The sequence below is a fragment of the Cylas formicarius genome, unplaced genomic scaffold (assembly GCF_029955315.1).
Source record: "Cylas formicarius isolate icCylForm1 unplaced genomic scaffold, icCylForm1.1 PGA_scaffold_4__25_contigs__length_36172078, whole genome shotgun sequence".
NCBI classification, from domain to species: Eukaryota; Metazoa; Arthropoda; class Insecta; order Coleoptera; family Brentidae; genus Cylas; species Cylas formicarius.
Genome location: NW_026844334.1, coordinates 14,019,586 through 14,040,222, shown reverse-complemented (window position 1 = coordinate 14,040,222; position 20,637 = coordinate 14,019,586). Strand labels below are relative to the sequence as shown.

The window sequence follows — 20,637 nt, the reverse complement described above, 5'->3', positions numbered from 1 at the left end:
TAAAGCTGATTTACGTTCCCTTAATTTCATGGATTCAGACCTGGACACAACTGACATAATTCGGGATACAACTGTGTTTTGAAATTTGAGTCAATCAACAAGGGATTTGGGCTAAACATAAAATGGGTCACAAAAATAATTTATAAATGTTAAACTTTATAAACTACTATGAACATTTTGCTATTTTGGAATAAAAAAACAATGTGTACAAAAATTATATTCTTTAAATCTTATTTAATGTTCTTTCTGAATATGAAACGTTTAAAAAATAGGCAATACCGAATATTATACTAGACAAGCTTACATATAAAGTATAATTAAGTATAAAAAGTATTTGCTTTATTTAAAATGAATATATCACAAAGCAATTCCTACAAAAATCCAAAATTCTTTGATAGTAGATATTTTGTATTGTTTTCAATTTGTATAAAAACCATATGGGTGTTAAGTTATTTTAAGCAAAAACAAAACAACAAAATGTACAAAAAATATATTCTTTAAATCTACAATACCGAAAATTATACTAGACAAGGTTATATACAAAGCATAATTATAAAAAATATTTGATTTATTTAAAATGAATATATATCACAAAGTAATTCCGACCAAAAAAATCCCAAAATCTTTGATAGTAGATATTTTGTATTGTTTCCGATTAGAATAAGAACCATATGGTTGTTAAGTTATTTTAAACAAACAAAACTATATAACAAGGACAAAATTGATATTTTCAATCCTTTAATCTGAAGTTACTGCATCATTTCAGAATTGGTTGTCGATTACAAAAAAAAACAACTTTCCAAATTTTTTAATAATGATTTTGAGGATATAAAAATATTTAAAATGCGAGATAGGAAAATAAAAACGACGCAATTTAAAAATTTCCGCTCGTTGCTGAATGAGAGTGAAAGTAGCTTTTCTTAAGTATATTAATATAAGGTAGGTTTGCGGCATGAAGTGCGTGTGTATCAGTGAAAGCAGTGATCTCGTTCGAGATGGACATTATTGACAGTAAGTCAATCTTGAGTCTCCGTTTATTTCGCGTTTTCCTTTCGATGTAAACAAGATCCATATATATGTTTTTAAAAATTTAGATGGTTTATTTAAATTTATAAAAAAAATCGCAGACTTATAAAAAATATAAAAACTTTGTCAACTTTATTTTCAAACTTAATTTCGCGTTGTAGAAGGAATAATGACACAATTCGACGAAACGATGGAAACATTGAAAGAGAAAGTTCTACAGTGGGATATCAGAAAAGAAGACATCTGGATATGCAGCTATCCAAAAACTGGTTAGTATGTTTAGTTGTATGTATTAGTTGCGATTAAAATACTTTTAGGCACCAATTGGTTGTTGGAGCTAGTATGGATGTTGGTGAACGATTTGGATTACGAAAAAGCATTGTCGATTTCTATGAACAAACGATGTCCGTTTTTGGAGTAAGTTGCGCAATAACAACACTACAAATTAATAAGTACGTCACCCTACAGATGTGCGGCTGTGACTAAATACCAAATTATGAATTCAAAGTTAACCGATCATCCCCTGGAATTTATCGATCCTCAAAAATTTATCGAGATGAATAAAGCTCCAGTGTCCATAAAAACTCACTTACCATGGACCTGCTTACCCAGTCAGATTCAAAACGGCACCAAAAAATCGAAGGTACAATTTTTTTTTATCAAATATGGTGTATGATGAACACACTAGTTCATAATTTTCGTTAATATTGTGTCATTCGAAGGTACTTTACATGACCAGAAATCCATACGACACGTTATTGTCACTGCACCACTACGTCACATCCTACTTCAATTACAGGGGAACCATTGGAGATTCAGTTAGAGATTTTCTGTCGGGTGAAGGTATTGATTTCAGGTCAATTACTTTAAATTAATTATATTGCAAAACAATTTTAGGAATATGTTGCTACGGTTCTTATTGGGACCACGTCATAAGTTATTGGCAACGTCGCAAGTTATCGAATCTTCTCATCGTCAAATACGAAGATTTTCATCGGGATCTTCCGGAAATGATACGAAAAGTATCGACATTCCTTGAGAAACCTATAACGGAAAAGGAACTAATCAAATTAGCGGATCATCTCAGTTTCGAGAAGATGAAGACTAATCCATCCCTTAAGGTTATGGACGAGAGGTATTTTCAGCAGAAGGGCGCTTACTTTTACAGGTCCGGAAAAGTAGGTTCATACAAAGAAGAACTCAGCAAAGAGCAAATCGCCAGGCTGAAGAATACAACTGAAGAGAAATTTCGATGTTTAGTAGATTTTGAGACCGTTTAATTAAAAATTAATGAGAGCATCTTCACGATTTTGTTCGCAGACAGGGTACGTGACGCATAAAAATGTCTATTTTTATACAAAAATGCAGGTTACTGTGCGTAAATCTGTGCAATGCCACTAACGTATTTGTTGTATTTACCTCATTTTCTAAAAATATCAGCATTTTCATTGCGGTGAAGAAACCTATTTACACTAATAGCGCACGAAGAACTAAGTTTTATAAAATTTTAGGTTTGCTCGGTAATTTTTTTTCATAGAAAATTTACAAATATTTTGACGAAGAATTGTCTCGGTAAATTATTTTTGAAAATGAAAAATACAAGATGAATCCCAAGATATATGTACTGGATTGTTAGTTTTAGGTCAAAAATTATATTTTTTAAATAATTTGCCATAAAAAGGCACACTTGTTAAAAATCAGAAAACTTGCTAGTTTTAGATTTATTTGAGATTCTAACAAGTAGTGCTGAGCTAACGAATGTCAAGGAATAATCATGGTTCCAGAAACAAGTATAAAGATATTTGAGGTCCAAATTTTATTTAAATTTTAATTTAATCTTAAACCGTTTCAGAAATGATAAATGAAAAATCGATTTTTTTTAGAGTCCCTTTACAGAGTCGTATCTTCGGAGTTTTCAGAACATGTTTATTAGTCAAAATAACTTATTTTTTTGCGCGGGAAAGTAGGGGAACGTTTTTTGAAACAACGCTCTGTATAAAGTATTATTGTTTGACTGAGGTCACGCACTAAAATACAAAAATGACATAGTTAATGATTTCGGAAAAACACGCAAAATTTTCGAGAACCAAACCAAACCAAATATTTCATTCAATGCTTAAACTATAAACTGGAACAAGAAGGTATTTTATTTGTACTTAATTAATTTTATACCTTTGCGAATCTAACATTGGATTTAAGGGAATCTCTAGCTGGACGGAAACAAACTCAAAATAATTGTTGTTTTGTACAATGCAATTTTCAAACATAGAAAACATTGCATAATTTGTCACAACATTCACTGCCTCTAGATTAGAAATTAAGAATGTAATGTGAAGTTTAGTTTTAAGCGATGTAATAATAATAATTTAATAATAATAAAAAGATGTTGAAATTCAACTGAAAAGAACTGTGATTTGTGTCGTCCATGAGAAATAAAGAAAGCGAAGGAAAGATAAAAAGATACCGAAATATTATTTAAACTGCAACCATCCCAAACATGAACACAAAGATTTTTTTCACTAAATTTTATTGTTGTGGTTCTGATTATTTTTAATTATCAGAATGTGGAAATGCAAAATTATTCAGTGTTTTCATAATTCATGAAATAGGAGCTTAATTGTACGGGTCGCGTAAGTATTTTAAATTTTGGGTGCCAACCTACGGACTCTAATTATCCCAAGAATTATCCCGAACATAATTTACAATAATCGCCACACGCGAAAAAAAAAATAGCGCTCGGGTAAATGGCATAAGGCCAAACATTTTGTTGGATCAACGACCGTTGTTGCAGGAAATTATGCTTTTCTGAACCATTTAGCTAACGTTTACGCTTATACATTGTTGGGAAAACGGGAACGCATTCGTGAGTTTTTCTCCGCGAAAACTGATGCAGTCAAATTGTCAATCGAATTTCGACGTTGTGATGTGCCAAAGCTTTCGGTTATCTGATTCGTTCTATTTTCGCAGATTGGCATAATATTGCATTCGTTCGCATATCGGTTCCCGTAGTTCCCATTCGATAGGCACCGTAAACTGACGCACGAGCAATCTGAAATTTTCGGAAAACCATTAAATCGGTGTAACGTTCAAACAGTTTAGGATTTTATGTCAAAATTACATTAAAATAATTGATAAATCTCCCTCGATTTCACCTCAGCTTTAATGCCGGGACTGCATTCGCGGAGCATAAAATTGCTTTAATGAAAATGGACTACAGTCGTAAAATCTAACACGAAATAGACAAACACACGTGCTCTTAATATAATATGTATTTTAAATCAGCTAACGTGCCTATTTATTTAAAGTCATTCGGCTTAAACTCTATAAATATGTATCTTACAGAGCGTATATCCCTTGTTTACGCAATTTAGACCCAAAAGTGTTGTGGATATTTAAGTTTCTGGGAGTTCATTTTTTTTTATTTCCAAGTTCTAAGATTTATATAGCATTTATATAGGTAGTGTTAATTGAAAGAACAACTTAACAATTTTAAAAGGAATGAGGAATAGGCAAAATAATATATGTAAAAATAAATATATTTTTTATATATATAGAGAAAAAAAATCTCCACCTAAAATGGTTTAAACTAACCATCAGGATGCCACTAACGTAAAAAGTAAATATTTACCTACAATTAAAAGACTGCAACCAGTAAAAACCCGTAAAATTTTAAAATGTCAGAACTAACATAATTTGCATCGCAAAAGAGAGACAACACGACAAGCTTCCTAGATTTGAGTAAGGGCGACCTGGTGTTTTTTTACTCTGCCTCTCTAATCATTCATTAACTTCATAATGCATAGCGTATTGATGTATCCTTTCAGAGTGTTATTGAAATGACATAACATCATAAAATGTAATTACTAAATTTGGATTGCTCCCTTGATACCGATCAATGTTTTCTTCTCTCCAAATCGGATATAAAGCTACTTTTTCGTAATCTTATCAAAACCCGAAACGTCAACTATGACCGCAACCCGGTATTTCACTGTCAGACTGACAATAGCAATGCAAATCATCGGAACATGTTTGCGGTAAATGTGTTAATTTCGAAAAACAAACTATTTCTCTGGTACATGGTCTCTGTTATGACTCGTGTTATATTTTGTTTACAAACTACGGTGATTTTAATTACTTGTTAACAATCAAGAGCATTAGAATAAAATGCATAGATGTTAAAGGTGTCGGTAATTTCTCACTCTACCCCCAGCTCTATCGTTATAACTTATTAGAAACCATAAACAACCTAACAAGTTGCTATTTGCTATTTTTCTTTAACATTCTCAAATAACAGTAAGTTGTTCGAGTGAAAATATACTTTCAAAGTGTGCTGCTAGTCCAGGCGTTGGTTAGTAGTAGCGTTGGTAAAAACAATGGGGTTCTGTTCTACGTCCTATTAGGTCTAAACACACAGTACAAATTTGATTTCGACCTCAATTTAAGAACTGCGTAGCACTCAGACTCAGACTCATTTTTATTAGCCTGCAAAAAATTACTCCTCATAATAATAACGAAAAATTCAGTCTCCGGGATTTGGTTGCACGGCGACCCCGAGGGTGATAGTCTCCATCGTTCATTTTTGCTAACGTAATACCACAAATGTTATAATATGTGCAACCTATATGTTTTCAAAGCGCTTTTGATCTTAAAAACATTTACTGTAATAATTAATAATAAATTTATTTGAAGAGAAAATTAACCATAAAACTGATTAACCTACAGAACGGCTAGTACTTGAACAGGAATCGGATATGAACAATCACTATTAGCATTTGTTCTTATAATCGAAATCTAAAAATTAAGAAGCTAAATTAATTGTTTTTAAAAGGGCAAATATATAAAATTATTTTTAAGTGAACAATCACACACACCACAAACAATTTATTTGTATTCGTGCCTGTTAAGAAGAGCCATTTTTTTAGTTGTATTTTTTATGTTTTGTAATTATAAATTCATCATTCATAAACTCTGGTTGTGACTGGACAGGAAGCTTGAATTTTTTTAGACATATTTAGAAGGTATTTGGGTGCCCAATGGATGTTTAAAATCTAGAAAATATGTATTTTGGAGATATCAATGGATAAATTAGGCACATATACTTGAATGGAAAACTATACTTGTCTTTTGAAATATCGTTGAAATAAAACCATTGACCTAGAATTACGTAAACGATGAAAGAAATGTTTTCTTTGTAAACGCATATCCGAGAAATTTCGAAGGTCCGAAGCTGTTAGTATATAAATTGCTATATATTCGGACGTAAATCCGACAACGCCGTTTACGTAAATATTGAGGTGAAGAGAGAATAATAATTTCGGGAGCTTTATCGATACGTTTAATACGATTCGTTTCAACGAATACGAAAGAATTACACTTGCGTCAAAATATCAGCCTCGGTTTTGTAAAAATAGTTTCTAACGTTTTTTCAGAAAAAAGGTCGATTGACTGGATTTTCAGACCTTCGTGTAAAGACACAGAATAGTATATAATATATTACGAGTGACTGACTAAAGAAGTTTGATACTACGACTATTAGTTTTACTTATTGCAAAATAGCACGAACTGACAAACGTCAAAATCCCATCAGTGGTTAAAATCCGTGAATCAAATACCGGAATTGTCTCAAATGGCTCACCATAGTCGTAGCTGAAGCTTACTTTTTAAAATCACACGTTACGCATGCTTTATTAGTGGATAATTGAATACTTTGGAGTGGGTCGTTTAAAAATGTTATTTTTGTTGATTAACTTGAGATCAGAAAAAGTTGTTTTAACGCTGTTAGCGAATAGACAGTTCTACAAAATTAAACCCTTTGACGGATGTTTTTATTTTGTTATAATTTTTGTTGTTTTCTTTCTTGAGTGTAATCTTCGTCTTTTTACCAGAAAGCAGGTTACAACGCTGTATTGACGCTTCTGCGCCAACCCTCTTGCTTCCCAAAAAAATCTAATATTATCCAGTGTTGCCAAATCAGATATAATTTCATAAAAATTAATTCATCTAAAAATGATGCCCAGCATGGAACAAACATATTCGTGTTATTGGTGTATATATATAATTAAAATAACATTTTTAAGACATAGAGCGCTATAAAAAACGACGTGATAGGCGTCTTTTGAAAAAGGGGCCTCAGAAAATGTCTAAATAATCAAACAGCTTCCAAACTTCAAAATCGCTGTATTATTGTCAACTTAATAAATAAGCTATACAGGGTGTCCAATGTTTCTTGTCTTCTGGGCTATATTAACATAAAAATTATAACAATATAAATAAATAAAAATATTACCAAGTCATCTCAATTTAATTTAAAAAATATAAAAAGCGGAATTTAAACCAGAATATTTAAGCGAACATTGTAACTCAAATTAACTATAAAATGCTATCAAAAATAGATTGAGATAAGATATACTAGTAAAGAAGTCAACTATCCCTTAGTGGTGTGTCATTTTCGCAAAGTATTGAATATTTTAAATATAATTTATTTGTTTTTTATAAACGGTCTATTATGCGTTTAAAATATTTCGAATGTTCCATTAAACAAACTGTGTTATATCGCAAAAAGAAGGCACACGAAGTCAAAATGAACGCCCGAATTCTTTACTTAAGTGTGTCATAAAAATGTCTTCATAATATCAAAATTTTTACCGCCGCTAATATCAAGATCAATACATTTTATACGGAGAGGATCTATCCATTTGTCTTGAAAATTCGGCCCCACAAGCGGGAAGTTAATTAAAATGCGTTACTTACTGTGTAACGATTTTCCTGTGATTGGTAAACAAGTTTCTTGCGAATTCCTTTGAATTGGTTGGAAAATTACTTATATAGAGTGGCAAAATAGCAAAATAATGCGATTGGTATTGAGGCAAAACCAGCAAAAAGCAAAGACATCATCCGTCAACAACGGCGGAAGGAAGCGGTAAATATCAGAAGGAAACTAATGGGTCAGCTTTTTTGCTTGTCCTATTAAGATATTGCCGATCGTTGGAGTATTTATTTGGGACTTGCTGATAACTAAATTTTAATGCGATAGTCATTGTTTTCGTCCCGTTAAAAATAGATAAAACCCAGCTAACGTTATTATTGGCGGTTATATAAATTAGTTATTCGCGCTAACGGTATATGTTAATTCTATCAATGTAAACATTAGATCTTTCAATCAACGACTTTTTGTGATATTTTTGATCTACTTACTTTTTTTTAGCTTCTAGGTTTTGCGATTGATTGATCGATGAGACTGTATTTACATCTGCTTAGGCAGATGCGTCGTATCACGTTATTACTTCTCCTAAGACTGCTGGGTTATTATTACGTTTCAATCCAAATATAGCAAATATAGGGTCGATCCCCTGTGACGGTTGAATATATGAATCAAATCAACTTGAGATGCCACAGATTTTTTTGCAATTACGTTTATTTTCTTTTCCGTACGGAAATATATCTGTCATCTTCTTCCGAATTGGAATTGTTTGGCTTTTTTCACACTTTGATAATTGTTTCTGACAATATCAGAAATTAGCAGAACATAAGGCTCGAAAATTTGGAATCTTTAATTGGCAACAGAAAATGTATAGTCTATCTTCAATTATGTACTGATCCCGCGTGCGGAAAGTGTCGCTTTAATATGCCAGCGTCTTCGGGCATTTCGTTTTCATTAGCTGTAAGCCTCGTTTGTCAATTCTAACGATCCTGCTACACATCACCCAGTGAATTTGTTCATGCAGTTTTGGAAAGTGTACCTACTCGTTTGTTAAGTAATCGCCCTGCTCATCTCAGTTTAAACTCGTGACTAAATTTGTGTTGATCAAAGTTGCTGCCTAGTAATGTATGGTATAGATTATAATAAGTACCTACCAGTTGTATGTGAATTGTATTGTATAATTTTTCGACTATGTTAGAGGGCCAATTAGTATGGAGTTCATCAAAATTATCCTTGAAATGTTTATTCGAACTTTTGTGTTCCTTTGAATGATCAAGTTAATAACATTATTTTCTTCCTAAAGTTTGTTCTACATGTAGACGTTTGTTGTGCAGTAATTGGAATTTGTTTTTTTAGTTACTTCGTTATGTCAAAACACAGATAGACCTGTTAATGTGTTACTGTGATAAAATATAAAAAAAAAATAAAAATAATTTTTGGTTAGTAGAAATATTCTTATTTATCAACGATTTAATTATATTTTTCCTTATCAGAAATATTTTTTTTTTTAAATAAGGATGCAAATTTGTTTTTATAAACTTTTTCAAACCCTGCAAAATTAATTATTTAGTAATGTTCCGTGGCCATCTTAGGTAAAATCAAAAATGTTTAATACAGGTTCAGATTTAGATATGTTAATTGAGGGGTAAGAATTTTGTTTTACGATATACAATCACTTGAAGTAATAGTCAATCCCTTATTTAGTATCCCTACTTTTTAAAATTCACAATTTAGTATATAGCCTTTGCATTAAGACTTTGATACAAAATTAAGTTACATAGAATCATCATCTAACTTAACTTACTTGAAAAAAGAGACAAAAACTGACCCACTGGTAGTATTTGTACAATTTCTTCTCCTTGTCGTTGTGCGTGGTACGTATACCAGGGCTGCCCGGTAAGTACATCTTTGCGTAGGGTTCTTGTTTATTGGTTGACACGGTAAAAGTTGAATGTATCCAGCAGAACGTATTAAAAACGTCTTCGGGAATGTCCTTGGTGTGGATACAATCGATCGGGTTACCTACGTACTGTCTCGTGGTCACTATCAAACTGAACGCTATCAATATGCACACGGTGATTGAGTAGTGAAGTCGAAATACCGGCGAATCGATTTGAATTGCGCTTACTTTGAGCAACGCTTTCAAACCGCGAAATATATCGAGCATGGTGGTATGATGGTGAGTCGTCAAGGTTTCTTACAGTTTCTTTGGTTTGATCCGCCAGATTTGTCATAATGCCGACAAAACGGTTTTGGCATAATAAGAACAAGGAAGACGATAATTCTACTTAGAACAGAAGTTGGTCCCTCCGGTGAGGAAAATGTCTACAAGTTTGATGGGGGTCTGCATATTAAGGCAAGTCCTTTTCCACGTAGCAGTTATTGTTTGGTTGCAAGTTGGTTTCAAAGCAGAGTGTCAAGTAACGAAAGCTAGTATATTGTAAAAAACAGGTTATTTTTAAAAATTACCTGAAAGAAAAGTGTCTTGTGCTAAGCTAAACATTCCGAGTTTGATGTTTTGCTGAAAAATAGTCAGAAATGTCATTTGCAACTATAATATTGCAGAGAACATTCGATTCCTCGCATCATGTATAGTCTCTGTTGCACAAACGACTAGAGCACTAAATTTTTTATCAGCACTGTCGCGTGGGATATTTTTTGAGGTTAAGGTTAGTTGCGTTATGTAGAGACGCGAGACTCTGTTAACAAAACGCAGTACATTTTCATAAATAGTAACATTTTAGTAATTAAAGTATTCACATGTGTAAGTGAAAAATTTGTCATGGAAAGGACACTATGGAAATATCTACAGCTATCGAAACTATCTACAAGAAATCCAATACTATCGTTCCCCTTTAGTTAATAATTCGGCTACAAAAAGCACTCTGCATTGAAGTCAGTTGCAAAAACTTTAGTCGGCACAGTTCTAACCTCAAAATCATCACTTTAACAGAACTTGTAAATCACCGATTCACATCAAACTTGATAACTCTTAACCGGCAACGTTTCGAATCTCACTGGCCGCAACCCACGTGCTTCGACCTTTCTTTCCGCACCATAACCGCCGAAGACGCGCGGCGTCGCGACGTAACACTGCTAATTGCCTCCGTCTTGGACGTCGTCGTCGTCGTCGTCCGCGGTAGGCGTCGGTACGCCTCGCACGCCGCCTATTCTATTTTGGGGTCCGGCAACCAGTAAGATAAAACAATCGCCTCTTCGTTGTATTTTTAACTCGGAAAAATTTACTTGCATTTAAAAACCAGTACCGGAACTGAATATTTCTATATTCTGTCCAAACAGAATGAAAAAGTCATGAACACCTAGTTAATGAACTACAGAGCATCTTCAAATAGAGTGAGGTCTACAAAATTAATTGTTTTGAAAACTGATTTTATATAATTTAGGTAGGCTGATTTTAAAAATTTTATGCATTTATTTGTAACACGTAAGGTTTGTTGTAAATATCAAAAAGAAAAGAAACTGTATTTCTAAAATAGTTCAAGTGTGAAAAAAGGAAATGCACTTTCCAACTCATATGACAATCTAAACGATGATAGTGTTATAACATATGTTGAACAATACTTTCATAGTTTTCGTCCTTTGAGTTCCCAAGAAACTTTTTTAAATAAAACGCAGTCGTTTGTCTCGACATTGGTCATTGTGCTTTGAAAATACTTGTTTTTGCAAAATGTTCTTATTTGCAGTGCAAAAAAATTTCTTTTATCTTAGCATCAGATAAGACTGGAAATTTCTAGTACAAATATTTGAAACACTGTCCATTTTTGTCTAGGGCTTTAACAAACTGCTCCATCAAGCCAAGTTTGATATGAAGAGGAGGCAGTAAAACTTTTTGACGGTCAACTAAGCTATCTCTTAATATATTTTCGCTACCAGATGTAAGGCTTATTCTAAAGGGCCATTCTATTTGAGTCCAATGTCTATCTCTTGCCAGACTATCCCAATCACAAATAAAGCATGGAAATTTTGTAATACCCCCACTGTTGTCCTAAGAGCATGCACAGCACTTTAAACTCACCCACAAAGCATCCACTGATGTTCTTGGTAGTTTATTTTCTTTAAAAGAAGTCCTAAATTTTCATACGTTTCTTTTAAATGTTCCGAATGTGCAACGGGAACCGAGGCCCGTTCGTTACCATTGTACAATAAAGCATTTTTTAAACTACGCTTACTTGAGTCAATAAACAGGGGGCATTCTTCTTTTCCTAATTTTAAAACTAAGTCAGGAATATTGTTGCAATACACTAGCGGTACTTTCTGAATAAAATATTGACATAACTCTTTTTCGCGATACCGGTAAAAGCTTGGTGTGACGTCAGGTGCCAGTAAATGCTTGTCCTGAAATGTGGATGCTAACCACTAATCATTTAATTCGATCTGGTTAAACACTGTTTGCTCTCTGAAATCTAGTACGAAATCTGAGTCATCTGGATCGGAATTAAATTCCTCTGATTGTGACAATATAACGTTTTCTTGTTCTTTTGGGGCTGTAGGTATCGGTACATCTGGTCGGCGAGGAACTGGCCGAATAGCAGAGTCAAGATTGAGATACACAATTTGTTTCTTATTATATAATTTTCTAAATTTTTTCAAAAAATCATTAATATTAATAAAATAACATTTTTAAGATACAGAGCGATGACGCGATGGTGTAAAAATATGGCGTTTTTTGGAAAAAGGACCTCCAAAAATATAAAAACAAGCAAAGAGCTTTCAAACATCAAAATCATTTTAGATCTGTGTAGTAGTAATGAGTTTTTATTCCTCTCTTCATCTTTGGGCTCATACGTTTTAAAAAAATTAAAATCTGACCTAACAATCGAGAGCTTATACACGAAAACTCTTTTTTTTTCGTAAATGAAATTTTGATGTCCTGGATAAAGTTTTTAAATCCGGCCCTGTCAGTACCGAGACGGATTAGTCCGAAGCGAATAACGGCCTTCCCGTCGGCTGTATTATTTTTGGCAAAAACTCCCGATTGCATATTTAGTTTATACCCCGTTATTTGCGTTAACATGTTTATAAAAACGACTGCCTACCATTTTCGTATTTACGCTGATTTGTTAACTTTGGCGCTTCTGCATCGAGTAGCAAAAATGTTACTATTTCGATTTCCCGTATGTTTCATTGATGGATACTCATTCAGTTCCATGTTCCAATTCCTTTGCGCTATTTTCTTTCTAAACCGCTGAAACGTCCCTAAATAGTTTTTTTTACAAAGAAACTTCCACAGGCTACTGTAATGCTTTTTACAAAACTTCTGGATTCCGTCAGTTTCAGTCAAGCTCTCAAGAAGCCAACAGGATGATTAGCGAAACGTCAGCAATTTCGACTACGCAAAAACAAAGTTTTGTAAAAAGCGTAGCTAACTATTATTTTCCAAGAAAATTTGTTTTCATCTGAGCAAATGAAAACAAAAAACTGCCGAATTGACGAACTCTCAGCGACCATATTAATTGAAGACCGCGGTCATTGGTTGTAAGCGAAATTTTAAATCACTGGAACATGCGCACATTCTGAATTGAGAAGTTTTATGAGAATTTAATGGAATTTGATTTGCAGAAGTTAATTTTACTGACAATACGTAAGAGAAGTTAAATCCTTTTAGCAATTTTATGATAACATGTTAATCCGTCAACTTACTTAATTGACCCTGAAGTCTAGTTTTTGTCAGATATATAACGACTTCCATTGTCTTTAAAGCTATAATCGCAGAAGAGATACATTCTCGCCTAACTCCGCCCATTTGGAACCACAGAACAAGAAGGTCTACCATTCCGTAGGCGCTTTCTTGTAGTTATATCAACTAAGTAGTAGAGGCTCCTTAGATATTTGCAAATTATCACCCTAAAGCAGAAGTTCTTAGCCTTTTTTCTCATAGACCACTTTGAAAATTTACCTGTTTCCAATGGACCCTCTGCAGCTACATCTCTGAATATGGAGTATGCAAGTTTGTACAAGTAAAAGTTTTTCGCAGCTCCCGCTTTTAAATTGTGAACCCCCTGAGATCCACCTGGTTCATTATGAGAACTAAGGCAATAAAAGCTCATGGATTGTATCAAAGTGAAACATTAACTGCTGTATGTCTAAGGGATCAGCGCAAAAAAATAATAACATCTCCGTCGTTTTCTGCTTTCAATTAAATTTGACAAACGCTACTTTAGTGACTGATGAAGTATATCAATGTGTGAAAAATATATTTTTCTACTCCCGTCTGTAAAATACCTAATTACGCACCGATCTAGCGTGCGGGAAGCGTCGCTATACCACGTCAGTTTCGTTTCCCACGAATCCGAGCCACGTCGGACATTTCCGCGATTTTACCGCACGGGTTTGGCAGCAATCGGATGTTTTCGGAGATATGTCCCACGCTCTGAATTTTGACGTTTGCCAATTCTGGCGGTTATGTCAGTGAATGTATTCGTGTTGTTTTGCGAAAATGTACCCAATAACTAAAAGTCGTAGAAAAAGTATAGTATGTAATACGTTCGGTAAACTTTTTAAGTCACTCGTTTATTAAACACTCGCTCCGCTCGGGTCAAATAAACTAGTGAGTCAAATGCCGTTTACCGAACTTGTTGCATAATATACTATTTTCTACTCCGTACTCTAAAATGCACGAAGCGTGAGCAAAGTGACTCTTTGGGATGCTTCTTTAGCCACGGTCGCAAATAACTTCGGACGTTGCCTGTACTTGGATTTTTTGGGTAGATTTTAAACACTGATAAGACAAATTTAAATCAGTGACAAATTATTATTCAGCAAATTAAGGCAAAGAACTCACAAAATTTTCTGAGATTATTAAGTTTGCAAAGCTTTGTTTTTGGTAGCCAAATTACTTGCAGTTGGTTGGTTTTTGTGGAATTGGAAATGGCTGTTATTAAAATTAAAATAAATGACAAAGATTAACAACCTCAATCAGACTTGATTGTCCGCAATTAATAATATAAGTTCATAAGGAGCAACAGTTTTGTGATTAAAAGAAAGTCAAAAATGCCTTTTTCCCGATTATTTATAATTTGTCATTTTATTTATTCCATTCCATTCAGACCGATCTGACATCATTGGTGAGTCATTGGTAGGATGAAAACAATTGATCACGTCAGTGATCTAAAATCGCCTTTGGTGTTTTGACGTTTATTAAACACTCGCCGGATTCACTCGGATAATATAATATTACCTCTTATCTCTCAAACTAAACTTAGACTTACCTGAAAAAATAGGACAAAAGCCACCCACTGGTAGTATTTCACTTGCTTGATTGGTTTGTTTCCAGCGAATAACACCCCTGGATAGTGAGCTTGGTCGGTAACTATGTTGACATTTGCGTCTCTTACGGTGAAGGTCGAATGTATCCAGCAGTATGTGTTTAACACGTCTTCGGGAATATCCCTAATAAAATAATAATAATAAATAATAATTTAAAATTATTCTGGTATTAGATTTGCTAAACACCCGCCGTGATGTATCTGATAAAAATAAATAAAAAATAAAGGCTAGTATACAGAAATACTTTACAAACCTTACTGAATCTCAATAGCTTTGACATTTGCAGTGAATATAATTACTAACTTCGTTTTCACTTTCAAATGATTTCAAACAGTATTTGCAGTAAGTCAGTTTTGTTCTATAATTAAATTTCTTTTTAGAAGTACTAATGGGTTTTCCGAACGTCACACAAAGTATCGGGGCTTACTAAAACCCGTCCGTTCATTTTTTTTCGTCCTGGAAATATATTGTTCCTTTTATTATCGTCTATTCGTAACAAACGAACAAATTCTAGAGAACATTAACCAAAAATTTCATGTAATAAAAATCGTAATTAAATTTAAACGGCTGCCAATCAATCCACTTGGAAATTAAATTAGATTATATTATAAACGGAAAAAAAATCAATAAATCAAAAAGTCTATTAAACGTTCTTCTGGTTTCTTTCTCATTTACGTAATACGCAGTACCTATACGCCATAAATTATGCAAAATGAATTGCCAATTAAAAATTGTAATAAATTTTAGATGTTGACTTTATTTGACTATTATTAGTTCGTTTAACTGTAGAAGGTTTGTTAATCTACATTGATCTAATTCTTAATCCACGTTTTTTTTCAAACAACTATTTTACATAATTGTTGTTGGAATTAAAACACTAGCACCGGCGCATCCACCATTTATTGAACGTGATGGAATGATAATACCCAACCGATGAAAATTCATTAATCAGTTTTAAGAAATATGGTCCGAATTATTACAAAAGCGTAAGGTGACGTCATGATTTCCTATGCACGAATTATTTGTTTTGTTCTGTTCTATTGCCTGCTTTCAGGTAGGTATATAAACTAGCTCTATATTTATAGAGGTCTAAGAGAGCGAGAGAAAGAGAAAAAGAAACAATTTTCGCGCGGGAGGCGATGACGTCACTGTACACCTTTCTAATAATTCTAGCTGGGCCTTATTACCTTGTGTGCACACAGTCGATAGGATTTCCTACGTATTGTCTTGTTGTAACAACTATTGAAAACGTTATCAAAATGACAACGCTAGCATTGGTGTGCAGACGAAATATCGGTGAATCTATCACTATACTACTAGTCTGAAAGGAAAGTACAAATATCATTGACTGATTCGAAATGACATCAACGTTTTAAGTCAAGTAAGCATATCATGGACCACACAAACTCTAGGCGGTTAAAAACTAGAGGCTTTATAAATAGTGGTCTTTTTTAAGAGCGACTACGGGAGGAAACACGTGTTCGCGGAATACCGATTGCGAAAACCTCATTTTAAATTTAGATAATTAATTCTTTGATGTCGTTTCACTCTTTGACAAGAATAATTGCTACAATTAAGAGTGTAATTTTTCATTATCTTGTAATGTTGCGGACACCTCGTCGATAGAATTATGGCTTCGGACTTTCAACGTTTTAATTTAATTTAATGGGGTCAATAAAGAAAACTCGCTTGGGAGAGTGAAATACGCGAACCAGGATAAACAAAAATATCAGACCAATACCATCAAATTCATTATTTTATATTGTATATAATTAATTATTACTCAATTATCTCAAGCGTGCTTAGTTTGAGACCCTTCTGTCTCATAAAATTTTTTGTTATCTACTCCTTTTATTTTCACGAATTTTTGCCTCCTTGGTGATTTGACTTGTAAATAGCGGTAAAGAAACCGAAATCAAAATCGCCAATTAAACTTCCAGCAATTGCGCAAAAACTATAAATCAACCGCACGGTTTATTTGGCCAACGTGCCAAAAATGAAGGATCGAAATTTAGATTATTGCACGGTTTATAGCCGGTGTTGTTATGCTTTGTAACCATATGGTTTTTTTTTTCTAAATTTCATTGATTGATTAATTATAAGTGCAGATTTTAGTGGCACGTTTTCTTTTATGTTTGGTTATTATTAATATTATTATTAATTGGAGATTCTCTAGCAAGTATGGCGGCTCAGCCACTCTTGCTATGAAAAAATAATATAACAGTGATTTGAAGATGAAGATTTGTTACAAACTTGTATATTTTAATTATTTTGGGCTACTAAGTTCTTAATTTCCAGTTTTTCATAATTGTATTAGTAAGAAAGTTTTAAGAATTTTCGGAGGTTTTCATCAATTTCAATATCCTAGAAGTTATAAAAATGAAATATAAATTTTAAAGAATTTATATTGTAACTTAGTAGCCTAATTCTTTAGGATATTTACTAATCAAACACAATTTTGAATAGTGTCCAAAGCAGTTTTTTATGCTTCGTGCACTAAACGTTCACACATTCCATTGTTTAGTTTACGAATATGTGGTTACTTAAAAATTTGTAATTAAATTAATAAAATAATAATAGCATTAATAAATATTAAGGAAATAATATTGTTTGAATTGTTATTAAGAATTGAGTCTATTTTGTACATGCTTTTTAAATTTTTGGAGAACTTTTCTTTGCTACTTCGTATAACATTATTATTTCTACATAGTGCATACAACAATATTAATTAATATCAACAATAGATTAATATCAGCTTGACCCTCGATACACAGGGACATATTATTTTCTAATATAAATTTGGTGTAGATTTAAACTTAGTAATTAAACATTTTTTGTGTGAACTTTTGTTTAAAGGGACATTTGCATCATTTGACTCCGTAATACGATTTGTTAACTATCTTATTTTCGACAAATTGGTTAAGGCCGTCCCCGCCAGTTGATCTGTTGTCCTGATTCAGATCTAAAGACCGTTGTCGATTGGAATCGCTTCCTAACGTTTGCTAGAACTAGTGGCTTCTTCAGAAGCCCTTCCGTCTTCAATTTCCCACATCGGACGCCAAGACAAAAGTTCAAACTTCAATAATTAATTAATTATTTTTATTCGGATATTCTCTCAGAATTAAATGTCAAAAATGGCTTATCTAAGTTAAAAAATTGATTTTGCAATTATAAATGCTGCGTAGCTCCAAATAGCTGCCAGTATTTTAATAATAAATGATATTACTATTTTGGAAAACTTACTTGTGTGAGCATATAAAAACTTCTCAGCAGGTCCATTGCGACGTAACCTTCGTTCCTCTGAGCCCGCCTTCTCCTTCGCGGAAAATCCAAAGTGTGCCTTTTCAATTTTGATTTTAGCGCCGGTTGGACTTTGGGGTGGGTCTTGTAGAATATGCGTTCTTTGTGCCCGAAACTTCCCACCAGGCTACTGGTTTCGGGTTTAGGTCTTCCCATGGGGCACTTATAGGATTGGTAACGCCAATGATCATCTTTCGATTCGCGGGACACTCCACAATGCTGTGGTGGGCAACAAATAAAAAAAAAAAATGCCATTTTCAATAGTCGTAGATTGGTAACAATTCATATTTATTATTGTTCTTAGTGTATTTACGTGAATACAATAATTGTTTATAGGCAATAAACATTTTGGTATTTAAAAAAAAAAGAAAATTCTCATGCGGTAGCTTAGCCAGGATTTGTGTGTTCGGAGTTTCGTAGTGTTTGTATTTATTTAAGTTGATTATAACAACTTAATATTATCTTTGGTACACCCTAATTTAAAGAAATAGGAATCCAAGTACTTAAAGGATTAGACTGAATAACTTAATAAAGCGTTTTTCTTTAAATTTATCTTAAATACTAGATTTCAAGGAAAATATTCAAAAGCGCGTATATGAAACGTCAAAGTTGATTCAAAGTTATATTAAACATTTTAAAACCAAATTAAGTTTGGTTTGGTTAAGTTGGACTTAAAAAATAAGATAAAAATATTCAATAAATTATATTATTTAATAAAATGAATTTCCATGTAATGCAGAGTTTATAGGGGTGACAGTGTATATAATGAGTTTCACAGATACTTTTTATTAATTTTAAAATGAAATTTTTGGTATACATTTTCCGGTAAACCCACAATGAATGAATGAAGAATGAAGTGTGGAGACAAATATAGTAGATTGAGCATAAGCGAATTTTTTTCCAACAATTCGGTGACAGTTTTTCCCAAAAAAATCGACGTTGTCTGTTGGAGGCTGAATATGTGAACCAAAGAAATCTCGAGTTTATTTCGAGACAGTAAAAAATCACCAAATACCAAAAGACTTATTTCTGCAAAGAAAAGGCAAGGACGTTAAGTATCAATTTGTCAAAATATGTTTGGAAAACTTTTCAAAACTCGGTAAGTTTGTTTCTCAGAACTTCGTGCCGACATGTTTATAGAATTTATGATGAAAAATTCTTATATATTGTTAAACATTTTGCAAAATTTATTTAGTTTCATAAATAAATCTATAGTAACTTTAAATTGAAGAATCTCTTCGATTTATTTGTCGGAACGTTTGATGAGGCTGTCAAGTTGTCAAGATACCAACTTCATAAATATGTATAACATTATAAGCTTAAAAGACGCCCCTGATGAAATTGCTCGGTTAGGGTTTTTATCTTTCTATCTCTTTTTCAGGTCGAGTTGAGTTAACCAAAAGATATATACCTCAAAGTGCCACCCAATACTGCTTTGTAAACATAAACGACATGTGCACGAGGAAGTGAATTTGATTTCGTTTCAAGCAGAGTTCAAGAGCGTTTATGAATTGTTTTAATATGCCAACGTGGATAAAAACTTTCATTCTTTTACTGTCTCTAGTCACTTTTACCGCACTTACCTGGATCTGTATCGAGGGTTACCATCACCAAGGGCATCGTTCCAGCACGGTCACCCATACGATTAGACACATTTCTTCACTAGAACTCGGGAAAGTCGAAAACAAAGCGGTGCCTGGAAATAATTGCCAGAGTTCGAAAACGCTACCACGACTAATTTTAAATTTCGTTGTGTTCGCGGTTGTTCAATCTTAGATCGCCGCAGATTGTCAGCGACAGAATGCAAAACTTTTTTTTTTATTTTTACTATCACGCGAGTGACAGCCGAAATCGTTGTTAATAAATTATGTACTAACGAAAATACACGGGAACATGTGGAAAACATGGACGTGCTGGCCGAGTAGATTTGCGTTACTTATGGTGTTATTTCAGGTTAATGGTTGTAAATATTTTCTGTTTCAGTATACGCACGCTGTCTGAATTTAACTGGGTTACGAAAATAAAAAGAATTTTTGGGTTTATATGCACCTGTATCTAAGTGTTAGAAACTGAAAAATACAATCTCCATTTGAAACTTGCCTAATCTGTAACATTGCGTAACGTCAACTTTATATTCTATGCGCAGAAAAGCTCGATTTGATTTTGTTGTTATTATTTTTTCATAAAAGAACTTCTTGTTGCATTGCAGTAATTAAATTTAAGTTAAGAGTTGGATTAAATATTGCAATTGTATTTATATTTTCGTTATAACTTGTTACCCTTAATCATGAAAATAGAACAAATTTTGTACGCAATTCCTCTAA

The 20,637-nt window shown here is 33.1% G+C and overlaps 2 protein-coding genes across 4 annotated transcripts in view; one reads left to right on the top strand and one right to left on the bottom strand.

The window, feature by feature from the left end:
* LOC132701065 (innexin shaking-B) overlaps positions 1 to 20,432 on the bottom strand; it is a 28,879-nt gene extending 8,447 nt beyond the window's left edge. The window contains exons 1-4 of one of the 3 annotated variants that reach the window (XM_060668720.1): positions 19,897 to 20,432; positions 18,257 to 18,532; positions 16,201 to 16,334; positions 14,956 to 15,136 (exon numbers count right to left, since the gene is read on the bottom strand). In XM_060668720.1, coding sequence (XP_060524703.1) covers positions 14,956 to 15,136; positions 16,201 to 16,334; positions 18,257 to 18,469 — 528 coding nt within the window. In that variant the 5' untranslated portion in view covers positions 18,470 to 18,532; positions 19,897 to 20,432. Of the gene's footprint in view, positions 1 to 9,530; positions 10,157 to 10,569; positions 10,637 to 10,657; positions 10,780 to 14,955; positions 15,137 to 16,200; positions 16,335 to 18,256; positions 18,533 to 19,896 lie in introns of those variants that run through there. The other 2 variants (XM_060668722.1, XM_060668723.1) reach the window with 2 other exon arrangements.
* LOC132701066 (luciferin sulfotransferase-like) lies at positions 978 to 3,465 on the top strand. The gene is made up of 6 exons (XM_060668724.1): positions 978 to 1,011; positions 1,188 to 1,295; positions 1,344 to 1,443; positions 1,495 to 1,669; positions 1,749 to 1,869; positions 1,924 to 3,465. The coding sequence occupies exons 1-6, from the start codon at positions 996 to 998 to the stop codon at positions 2,304 to 2,306; spliced, it is 903 nt and encodes a 300-aa protein (XP_060524707.1). The 5' UTR covers positions 978 to 995; the 3' UTR covers positions 2,307 to 3,465.
* Positions 20,433 to 20,637: the final 205 nt, after the last annotated feature.

Excerpts from the sequence above, each read along its gene's own strand:
- LOC132701066 (XM_060668724.1), top strand. Across the intron at positions 1,670-1,748 it reads ACGGCACCAAAAAATCGAAG|GTACTTTACATGACCAGAAA; the intron begins GTACAATTTTTT and ends TGTCATTCGAAG. Across the intron at positions 1,870-1,923 it reads AGATTTTCTGTCGGGTGAAG|GAATATGTTGCTACGGTTCT; the intron begins GTATTGATTTCA and ends AAACAATTTTAG.